The sequence below is a fragment of the Geotrypetes seraphini genome, chromosome 9, assembly GCF_902459505.1.
Source record: "Geotrypetes seraphini chromosome 9, aGeoSer1.1, whole genome shotgun sequence".
NCBI classification, from domain to species: Eukaryota; Metazoa; Chordata; class Amphibia; order Gymnophiona; family Dermophiidae; genus Geotrypetes; species Geotrypetes seraphini.
In genome coordinates, this window is record NC_047092.1 from 22,982,391 (window position 1) to 22,994,769 (window position 12,379).

Here is a 12,379-nt window from a genome sequence, read left to right on the forward strand (position 1 = left end):
AATGAGTCGTAATAGACTGCAGGAGCCCGCGAAGCAGAGACAGGGGAGGGGTGCCTACCTGCTCCAGTACTGTCAATTTGTCTGTCATTGATCTCAGCCCTCTTCAAAGTGCTCTCTACCTACATGTCAATGTGCTTCTTGGGACCCTCTATCTACTTGTTGTGCTGCCAGCTCTGTGCTCCTACCTGCCTTTCGCTGTTTTTATTGCCGATTCATGGTGCCCTCTAGCTCAGTGTTCATCAACCACCAGTCCGTGGATCAGTGCCGGTCCACAGAAATTTCCTGCTGGTCCACAGTGCGCTCAATGCGGCGTTATCTTCGAGCCGGCTCCTTCTTCCTCACTGATGCATTGCATAAAGCCATGGGCAGCGGCTCCTATGCACGTCTTGTGCCTGAACCGGAAGCCTTCTCTCTGATGTTGCAACGTCAGAGGGAAGGCTTCCAGATGAGGTGTGGGACATACAAAGAGCCACTGCCTGTGGCTTTCTGTACTGCATCAGTGAGGAAGAGGGAACCAGCCTAAAGATAACACCGGGGGCGACATAAAATGGCCAGGTGGGAGCAGGCCAGAAGGTAAGGCAAAGCATAGAGGGAGGGAGACAACAAAGGTAGGGGAAGAATGATTTTATTTTTGAATTTAGTGATTGAATTATGTCAATTTTTAGAATTTACATCTGCTGTCAGTGTGCTTTGTGTAGTTTAATTTTGTGGTTAACCATTATGTGTTGTTAATAAGATTATATTGTATGTATCTATGAAAAATGAATGGAAAAAATAGTGTTAAAATTAGTACTATTATGGGGGCGGGCTCTGGGGTGGAGATTGGGTAGAGATGGTTGGGGTCTGGCCCACAACTTAGCCCAGTGTTCTTCAACTGCCGGTCCGCGGACCGATGCCAGTCCACAGAATAATTCTTTTATTTCTACCGGTCCATAGGTGTAAAAAGGTTGAAAAACACTGCTCTAGTTGTCTGTCACTTCACTGTACTTCTCCTTGTAGTGCTCTCTATCTGCCTAACACTGTCTTTCTCCCGCTTCTCAGTGATCTCTGATTGCATGTCACTACCTTCTACCTGCTTCTCAGGTCTGTTTTAAGTCAGGTAAACCGCTTTAGTTGTACCACAGAAAGGTGGTGTATCAAACGCATGGCCCTTGACCTTACAAAGCTGGTGTTAGACAGCAGGCGTGAACTAGGTTCTAAAAAAGAGAGGAAAAGTCATTTTTATTTATTTTGTTTACATCACAGAGCCGGTGTGGGGTTGGAGCGGTTGTAACCCTATACTTCGACTAAGACTAAGGGGTCCTTTTATTAAGGTGCGCATTTAGCTCACGCTAAATCGGTTAGCGTACCTTAATAATAGGACTTCTAAGTCTCTTAATAATAATTTTGGCCTGCGACGTGGCCTATATTATAGATTTCGGTCCCTTATGTGATTGCGTTTGACACCCCCATAGATACGATTTCCTATATAATCCTCACTAGCAGGAGGAGGGTACGAGTTTGAAGAGCCATTTTGGATCTGGGGTTACAGCCAAGAGTAGAGTAAGTGGCTTCTTATATAAACAAAAAATAAATGAACAAATCATTACTTAATATTTATCACCATCCAGCAACTTTTTAATATCATGTGGAATAAAATGACAGTATAAAGTATCAGAGGTATCATGTAATACACATCAGGCAATACTTAATAACCAAGCTTGCCACCTTTTTAAAAATCATATACCTTCTTAATACGAACAAGAATTGTATAGAGTTTCAAAAAATATTTCCAGCAAACATATTTTATAGAGCCTGATATTCAACAAAAAATGAATTCTTGAATTTATACTCCTAAATTACGTTCCTCGTTGTATGCTCTATTTTCAACCAAATTTAGGAGCGTTTTAAGCTGAAAATTCATCTTAATTTAGGAGCTTAAAAGAAATGGGATCTGGGTTGGTCACTTTTGGAAGCAGGATGCTGGGTTTGATGAACCTTCAGTCTCTCCCAGTATGGCAATTCTTATGTTCTTATATGACCCAAGTATAGCACAATCAAGCCATTGTGCCATCACTGATGAGTTTGACTCTTAGACGTTGGTGGAATGAAGCATTATGACATCACAACCTGAGCTCTGGAAAGTTGCTACTCTTTGGGTACTTGTGACCTGTATTGGCCACTGTTGGGAACTGAGCTTGATGGTCCCAGTATGGCAATTCTTATGTTCTTATATGACCCAAGTATAGCACAATCAAGCCATTGTGCCATCACTGATGAGTTTGACTCTTAGACGTTGGTGGAATGAAGCATTATGACATCACAACCTGAGCTCTGGAAAGTTGCTACTCTTTGGGTACTTGTGACCTGTATTGGCCACTGTTGGGAACTGAGCTTGATGGTCCCAGTATGGCAATTCTTAGGTTCTTATACTCTTATGTTGTTAATGTGTATAAATTTAGGTCTGCCCTTCAAATCAGTGCTAAACTCCTACTTTTTCCCCAACCTAAATCTGTCCCTGTTGCTGCTTTCTTTTTCTGCTCCTAAATGTAAGAGTTTAGTCTATACATTTTAAAGTATAAATGTAAGCATCCGTTCAGATCACAGGACACCGCCAGTTTTTATCCTGATAAATATTTGGACTCCTATGCTTTGTGCACTATAGAAATATGGAGTGTGCTGGCTGTTCTCTAGCTAATCAGATAAGCAGACAAATTATCAGCGCTGCAATATTACTCAAGGTCAAGAAGCAGTTTCTCAAGGTGCAGGTGAATGAGTAATCGAGATCTGTGGTACAAAGGCTTAAGAACTTCTGAAGAGAAAGCAGGAATCTTTTATATTCAAAGCAGAAGTCTTATTTATACTTTTTACCATTGTGGCCCTTAGCAGATCTAAAATCTGAGGTGCAAACATACCAGCCCCTATACATAGTGATCCAAATGTAAGGAAGTTGTAATGAGAAAATGATAAGTGGAAGAGAGGAAAGACAGTCTCTAATGTGAGGAAGTAGAGAAGGCGGGAGTTACAGGAGCTGGTAGCTGTGACAGTAAAGAGCTGTAATTAATCTGTCACTGCACAAAAGCACTAGCAGTAGAAAAGACGTAGGTACTAGTGCTGCTGCTGAGATTTTGCACTGGGGAATCTCTTTTCCTTTCTTTTTTTACCTCTTACTTTTCTCTCACTCTTTCCTCTGTTCTCCCTTTCCAAAGACCCCACCCTCCCTATCTCTTGAGAGCTGAGCTACCCCCTCCCCCTTTGTTTTGTTAGCAATCAACATGCCTGAGAGATTTTTTTAGCTGCAAATTCTGTACGATACAGCAGAAGACGGTGGCCTTGTACAGAAGCGATGTGAGTCGGAATGCTGTCTCTGAATAAGTCGTGGGTGGTTGCTTTGGCTTGGAGGTGGTCTCGCTGTGGGGGTAACCATTCACATAGGCTGGACTTTCCTGAAGTGCTGCTGGACCTAGCGAACACTGAGACACCTGCTGCTTGGGACGGAGAAAGGTAGATTTGTTCAGACTGTGTGCGGCGCTTTTATCGCCTGCTTCCTTGCTGCCCTCTCTACCTCAGGTCTGTCTTTACACAATGTCTTGTCCAAAGACAGGGTCTGCCTTTCTGAGAGATCCGTAGTGCATACAATAGAGGCCTGTAAGAGAATATCTGGCAGCTCTCGGAAACGCCCATGCTGGGGTCTCTGATGCAGGGACAGGCAGCTTCAGCCGAAGCCTGAAGCATTGGTTACCCTGGTAACGCCTGAGCATTGGATCCTATGCATTGTTCCAGAGAGAACAGGGGGAGAGAAAGAGGAGAAGGAGGAGGCACCTGAAGTAGAGAGAAAGGCCTATGAGTAATCTGTGCTCCTCAGGTGGAGGTGAAGGAGGAGTCCAAGGTGATCCTCTCAAGCCAGTGGGACTTAGATTTAGTGGGAAACCCTCCTTCTTCTTGGGCAGCCTCTATCGCTGCTTCACATTGGAAGTCTGGTAACTGCTGCTCCATAACATGAATATTTCTTGAAGACTTGAGCTTGGCTTTCCCACCACAGACACAGGATCCAGGTTTCTGTGAGTGACTGTAATTAAGAGGAGAGCCCAGGAACTCTGACAGAAGTTGTGTGCACTCAGTGGGATGGAAATGTGCTTGGAAACATTCTCAGGGCACAGATTACTGGGATGCAACCACACTGGTATTATAAATTGTGGCTGAACTCATATTATCTGGGGTCATCTTATTTGTTATGAACCTTAATCTCATGTTCAAGGCCACCAAAGCAGGCAGCCCCCTCCTATTCTTTCTTCAATGGCAACAGTAATGAGGCCTGGGAAAATCAGATGCCTGAAAGATCCACAGGTAGGTGGAACAGCAGGATTAACAAACTTCTCCTGCCCTCGATGGCATAACACCTTTTACAGTGACTATGAGGTGATCCAATGCTCTGTTAGAGGGCTTTGTGAGTGACTGTGTGCTTCTATGGACAAACACAGGCACACACAGCAGCCGTGCCATTATTCTTTGTCCTGGGGTAACTCCAACTTTCTGATGCTTTAACAATGAAAAAATTTGCTTCAAACCGCAGCCTAAATAAGATTCTGCAGCAATGTGACTCCTCCTCACGGGAATATGAGGAGATCCAGGCTGTAGAGAAAAAGTGGAACCTTCATCTGGCAGCTCCTCTTAAACTCTTGGACAAGAAACCCAAAGTAGCCTCTCTCTTCCTTTCAGCTCCTCCGCCACCTAAGAGGGCACCCAGCACCACCCTGACACTGCGCTCCAAGTCCATGACTGCTGAGCTTGAGGAGCTAGGTAAGGTACCAGAACAGCATTTTATTATCTGTACTGTATATGCATGAACATATGTAAATAGTTGGTTATGATTTGGGATGCTCATCGAAACATATTGTTTTGGAAGACTGCATGTGTGACCATACATGTTAAACATATTTGTAAACTACATATGTGAGCATGCAGTATATTCAAAAACACCCCAGACAAGAATATGCATAAACATGGATATATGCATATAGGTGGCATCACAATCTATGCATGAATATACAAGTGTATGTCTAAAAATTGGTTCATATATAAATATAGCACATGTGTGAAAACACAGGCACATGCATGCAAACACGTATGCTTACTGTAACTTATATGACCTAGTGCAGATATGCCATGCACTGACTGATTACAATTCAGTTTATAGCAAATGCTATCTGAAGAAGACATAGGACACAAGTTCAAGACAGAAGAAGCTCTCATTTATTAAAATATCTATCTCCCTGTTTCTAAGTTAAACCTTTTGCTTTCAAAGAAAAGCAATGAAAAGCCCAGTGAGCATAGAGTGGGGGACTTTACCTTTTAGGACCCAGTTCTGGTGCCTTCTGTTGCTGGCGGAACTAATGAAACAATAGTGAGTCATAGAACAGTTTGCCTGTGGCATTCTGGTACAATTTCACATGGAAGCCCTATGAGGTAATCACTGCTGAATGGCATATTACTTCCCTTCTGGTAAAGCCAGCCGGAGCAAGAAACCAGCCCTGGATCTTAAAAACCTTAAATTGTGTTTTTGTGTTCTTTGGTCCACCCTTTCAATTCTATTTAAAAAAAAAAAAAAAAAAATTCACCACAAGCATCAAGTTAATGAGAAACAGCTGTTCATGGATAGACCCAGAAGTGACTGACAGTAGGGATATAATACTGTAACTGTATAATATTGTTTTGAATTATGCTAATAATGGCATGCAGTAATTAAGGAATTATACAAAAAAAAAAAGGATAAAGAGCTTTACCGTTCTACAGATTATTCCTTATGCAGCATCACTTAGAATGTTGTAAAATGATTTAAACCCCTAACTTCAAAAAGGTGTCAAAGAAAGATGGAATCTCACCAAGAAATAAGATTTATGGTGGATGGGAAATCGCTCTTGAGCCCAATAGATTAATAAGCATGGTTTGGAAAATCCACTTGCCTGCAGAGAGTGGATTTTGACAAATGTTCTATTACACTGGGGAAGGAAGAAAAAGAGGCCTTTTCTTAACCCCTGTCATCTTCAGCCTCTGAATGAGAGAGCAGCAGTTTCAGTCCTAACAGGGGCTTCAGCAGCTTCTTGGGGCCTTTCATTAGTGGCCAAAGCAATAAGTCCACAGGGCCTTCAAATGGTAGCAACGGCAAGAACAGCAGGGCCACAAAGCCAGCTGTTGGGAACAGAAGAGAAAAGACTAACGAGGTTGAAGGGGAGAGGGGAAGGAAATAAAAGAGCTTTGTCAGGGATGGGGGAAGAACACACCAAAATGGGGTCAAGAAGAGATCTGTTTTCCTGAGGGGACTAGTGGTGAGTAGAACTTGGCAAAATGGATGAATTCCTGTTTATAAATCCATCCTAACTTATTGAAATATGCAATCCTTGCATAATTTATTGCAAAAAGAGGCCAATCCAAGTCTAACTATTCAAGCTTGAAAATTGTGATATCTTCCAAACTTGTTATCACTCATAAACAGATCTGTGAGTACGCCAAAAAATTGTTTAAAAAATGTGCAGCTACCTTCCTGTTTAATCTGCCAAGTTCCAATTGGAATATTTCTTCCAAAGTAAAACATTTTTGGTTTATGAGGCAATCATTGTGGAAATATATAGGCAATGAGGATAATATAGTGACATATTCAGCTAAACTGACAGATCAGGGTGAGATTTTTAGTTTTGGAGACAGATTTAGCTAGTAGATCTTATGATATTTTTGATGCAGGCAGTAATTTAATAAAATTATTGAGATCATTATTCAGCTGCGGCAGCCACTAAATTAACTGAAATTTTTTGTACATATAGTCAGTGTCCGTGTCATTAGATATACCTATAAAGTAGTGACCACATAGTGTCCTGATACTTTCACCAATTTGGATGTGTACAGTGTAATTGAATAATAAGCCAACTAGCACTGATAATTGAGTGCTAATAAATCATTGGTGCTAATTGGCTTTAATTAAAATTTATGCGAGCATTTTTAAATGCCAGGATCAGCACATAAATTTTACGTGCAGTTCCAAAAAGGGGGTGTGACTGTGGGAAGGTAAATTGGTGTAAATTTTTTGCACCTAAAGTTAGGTGCAGATCTTGTTGCTAAGCACTATTCTATCAATGGCACATAACTTTGAACCTGACAGAAAAAGAGGAGGGAAGGGGTAAAATGAGGACCTCACGGACCTGACGGACCTCGCGGATCTAAACCCGTACGGCCTTAAAAATCTGAGGTCTGTGTCGATCCGTGTCCGTGGCGCTTGTAGTTTCTGTCACTGACAGACCTTGATGAGATTTTAGCTCTGACGGATCCGTCTCAGCATAGGGAGGGAAAAGTGTTAGGATCCGTCAGCGCTAAAATCTCTTCGAGGTCTGTCAGTGCTGGAGCGGCAGAGCAGAAGCCAAGAGAGCGGGGACATAGGTTTTGGATGTGCGTTATGGAAAAGAAGTCTCCAAACTCCAGCACGAGTCTCTGGCTCTGACAGACCTCGAAGAGATTTTAGTGCTCACAGATCCTAACACTTTTCTGTTATGCAGATAATTATGAGGCTTCTCCATTGCTCTGCCTTCCCTAGTAGGTCAGAGGAATTTTCCAGCCCAACACCATCTGTCTAGTGGCTGAAAAATGACGGATAAGAAGTTATATCTCCACTAGTGTATTTTTCTCTCCTTAAGGGAGTAATTTTAAAAGCCATTTTCATGAATTAAAAAGAACTGCTTTATGAACAGAAATATCCTTTCATAAAATGCACAGACTATATGCACAATAAATCCATAAACGATCTGGACATTGGTACGACGAGTGAGGTGATTAAATTTGCAGACGATACGAAGTTATTCAGAGTAGTGAAGACACAGGGGGATTGCGAAGATCTGCAACGTGAGATAATCAAGTTCGAGAAATGGGCATCGACATGGCAAATGAGGTTCAACGTGGATAAGTGTAAAGTGATGCATGTCGGTAACAAAAATCTCGTGCACAAATACAGGATATCTGGGGCAGTACTTGGAGATACCTCCCAGGAAAGAGACTTGGGAGTTCTTATCGACAAGTCGATGAAGCCGTCCGCGTAATACGCGGCTGTGACAAAAAGGGCAAACAGAATGCTAGGAATCATAAAGAAGGGGATCACTAACAGATCGGAGAAGGTTATCATGCCATTGTACCGGGCCATGATGCGCCCTCACCTGGAGTACTGAATCCAGCACTGGTCTCCATACATGAAGAAGGACACAGTACTACTCAAAAGGGTCCAGAGAAGAGCGACTAAAATGGTTAAGGGGCTGGAGGAGTTGCCGTACAGTGAGAGATTGGAGAAACTGGGCCTCTTCTTCCTTGAAAAGAGGGGACATGATCGAAACATTCAAAATACTGAAGGGAATAGACTAAGCAGATAAAGACAGATTGTTCACCCTCTCCAAGATAGGAAGAATGAGGGAGCACTCTCTAAAGTTGAAAGGGGATAGATTCCTTACAAACGTAAGGAAGTTCTTCTTCACCCAGAGAGTGGTAGAAAACACCCTCAAGGGATTCAAGACAAAGTTGGATAAGTTTCTGCTAAACTGGAACGTACGCAGGTGAGGCTGGACTCATTTAGAGCACTGGGCTTTGATCTGGGGGCCACCGTGGGAGCGGAATGCTGGGCACGATGGACCGTTGGTCTGACCCAGCAGCGGCAAGTCTTATGTTCTTATGCTGTTAACCGGAACACAATTAATCAGAACTCTCAAGCAACCAGAAAAAGAATCTAAGAAATACTGTAATACTTAAAATAAAAATGAAAATAAAATCAATTTCTGTTGGAAATTTAAGTGTAAACTTGGCATGCCACACCTGAGTATGTACACGCTTTGCCTACCACATGTCCGATAGTTTGTCTGGAACAGTTTATGGTATGGGATAGTATGGGGTACAGTATTAGTTAGGCCTATTTTTAATAGTAACTCTCAAGCAACCAGAAACTACATTTATCCAGCATCTATCAATCCCTATGGGTGCCAGTTGACTAAGACTCTACTGTATATAAAACCATATTCCCAAACCCTAGATATATGATGAAAAAATCTGGGGTAAATTGCTTTAAATAATCAATGTAAATATATAATATAGTATGTGTGCTCAGAAAATCCCATGCTGAATGTTATTGCAATGGATGGGGACTGCTTTTCAATCATTGCACAAGATGGCATCAACCAAAAGATCAGAGTCTCGCTTGTTCTTTGTGCAGTCCCATATATGAATCATAAATTCATTGGGGTTGTGACTTGGGCAGCATTTCTCACAGGGTCAATATTCAGCCAGCAGTGGTCAGCATTTTTTGGGCCACTGCTGGCAGTATCCTCTGATATAGTCAATTCTAAGCTGTGTTCAGGTGCCAGGACTGAATATCCAGTTATACATAGCCAGATAACACTTATCCACTTAAGTGCGATATTCAAAATTTAACTGGATAAGTTAAACTGGATAAAGATAGGAGACCCAATTTTCAGCCAGTGGGTAGCTGCCACCGCCAGCATTGACCCCAGATATTTGGTGCCAGGCCGTATCCGGCGACCTGCATTAAAAATCCAGTTGTCTTATTGGTCAAGCTTATTGGTCAAGCCAGTTAAGTGCTTAACACTTAAAGATAGGCCTGCAGTTAAGCAGCTACATTGTGTAACATAGCCTGTTATAGCTATTGTTTATTGTTTATTCAGGTTTTTGATTGAACGCTTTTTCGAAACTACAAAGCGTTGAACAAAATTTAAAATTAACATTTAAACAAAAATTTAACTAATAAAACATACATTTCTATAATGAAAACATCTATTATTGATTAAACAATAAAAAACTACAAGACTGACAACAAATACGTACTAGGTAAAACGGACTGAAAAGCCCCTGGACACGAATAGGAAGAGAGGGAGAAATACAATCGATATAGAAAATGTGAGAAACATTTAAGGTAAGCACAAAAGGGGATTGGGAAAATAAATGTATGAAACAAGAATAGGTTAATTACTAAACACAGTTGATCAATTAAAAACATCTTTAAATTGCTTTTAAAATTTTTTAAGTTTTTTTCCATTTTTAAGTGTAAAGGAAGAGTATTCCAAATCATAGGGGCTGTCACAGAAAAGATTGAGGTACGACGTGTACCAATTATTTTTAAAGATGGAATGTTAAGATTATATTGAGAAATAGATCTTAAAGCTCTCGGAGGGTCATATGGGATCAAAAGTCTGTCTATAAATGCTGGTGTATTGGTCTGTAAAGTTTTATTTTTTAAGTTATCCTGTGTGGGACAGGCAACCAGTGGGCTTTTTGAAGCAGTGGGGTAACATGATCAAATTTCAGTAGAGATAACAGCTAACTTAAGTTGAATATTAACGGTTACCCAGCTGAGCACTATTTAACCAGCCAGGAGCTGGAGCAGAATTTGAATTTGGTTATGAAGAGTTGGGGCTGGCTCATATCTGGATGGTAAACCATGTGCTGAACCGCAGAAGATAATGATAAAACACTGCATTATCCTACCACAAATACTGTGCCAAAGTCTATGAGAAAACAGATGAGGCAGGGGTTAATCACACAAGTATAAAGTACACCTAAAACCATAAAAGAAAGGCAATTAGTGTATGCTTACATAGCTATGTAGCGAAAAAAAATAGATGTGAAGCAAACTAAGTCAATTGTCACTTATCATTGATATCATGGAAGTATGGTGAGATCCAGCCCCATAGTTAGTTCATGAACAGAGATGATGAAGTTTTTACATGGTCAAAATTAAATGCTAATTTTAGAGATAACTTAAAGGTAGATTCTGAGAACAGAACAATAAAGAACTTTATTTTGGTATTGATTATAAGTCACTCAATATAAATGGTGCTAAGCTCTACAAACAGGAAGAAAAAAAGGCCTGATTAGGACCTGCTGTTATATTGGAGGACTTTACTCTGATTATTAATAGTACAATGGAGTTTACATGGACTGTGTTGTAGATTTACTAGAAGCTGAGAACACGTCACAAATAGCTAAAGAGCCAAACAGACAGGCTTATCAGAAGAGATAATGAGGAGCTGGTGGTTAGAACATAATGTGATTTCATTGACAGAAATTAAAAGGGTCGATAGCAAATTCACATTTTCCAACCATTCAATTTTTGAACAGATGAAGTATTTTATTCCTAGAGCTACTGGGGTAGAAAAGCTTAGAGGTTAGGATACTGGAAGAAAAATGGAAGGTATAGTATAGCTAAAGGAAAAGCTGGAGGAAAAGCTCATAATATAAAGGGAAGGTGTGGAAGAAAACAGAGGAGACCAGGGGCTCCTTATACTAAGCTGTAGATAGTGTTTTTAGTACGTGCAGCAATTCAGCTAAAGCAGCTTAATAAAAGGAGCCCCAAGTGTAGGTTACAACAGAAATAAAGCGAGGGAAAACCTATACTTTCTGGGATCATTTCTATAGTGAGAAATAAGAGAGAGAATAGCAATGAAAATGAGGGGGTGTAAACTACTAATAAAAGATTCATTGGGAAGTTTGAAGGCAGCAAATATTTTAATATAGCAATGAAATTAACCAAAGCACAAAATGGAAAAAAAAAAAAAAGGCATTTTGATGGAATACTACCCCAGAGGAATCTTCAAGTACATCAATAGCAAAAACTTGAAAAAGGGCTGCTATAAGTCCTTATAAGGATGCAACAAGGGAATAAACAGAAGGGATGTAGAACAAGCAAAATTTTAAGTTTATTCATCTCTACTTTCCAGACATTCCAGACATTTCAATTAACAGAACATACCTCTGTATAAAATAGAGTACTAGAAGTCAAAGAGGGTATAAACAGAGTCGGCAGTGGCTCAGGGAACTGAAGATAAAAAAGTACCAAAATCACAGTCTGGCATCTATCCCTCTAGAAGTTTGAAGGTAGACTGGATTGGGATTTTGGCACTATCACCGCCACCTTGGGCCAGGGCCTCACCTGATCCATTGGTTGAGCCGGCCCTGGGTATAAATTGAACTAGATGAGCTATGCTTGTTACCTTTACAGATAGCAAGAAGGAGCGGAACCTGGATTCTCTCTGCCTGCTTGCCTTCTTTCCCATCTGCCTCCTGTAGTTGCTGCTGACTGTGCTGGGTTGCCCTCTCTCCTCTTGCTTTCAAGGCAACAGCTGTACAGAATTGCTTTGGAGGCTGTTTAATAAAAAGATTTAACATAAAACTTGAAACTAGTATCAACATGTGAAAACTTAACACATCTTAAACAACTAGCAATTAAAAAACTGCAGAAGCTGCTTTTGGATTTCAATGAATTACAGTTAAATGATTTCATTTGTGTTTTGTCTGCCATCTGCAATGTCTTTCCCTCATGTTCCCAGCTGCTCAATCATCTTACTGTTACTGAAACAGATTC

General features: G+C 40.8%; 1 protein-coding gene across 4 annotated transcripts in view; it reads left to right on the forward strand.

Moving 5' to 3' along the window:
- Positions 1-12,379, forward strand: part of SHANK3 (SH3 and multiple ankyrin repeat domains 3) — a 924,054-nt gene that overhangs the window by 760,042 nt on the left and 151,633 nt on the right. For all 4 annotated transcript variants that reach the window (XM_033958997.1, XM_033958999.1, XM_033958998.1 and 1 more), the window contains one exon: positions 4,699-4,779. In XM_033958997.1, coding sequence (XP_033814888.1) covers positions 4,699-4,779 — 81 coding nt within the window. The remainder of the gene's footprint in view (positions 1-4,698; positions 4,780-12,379) is intronic.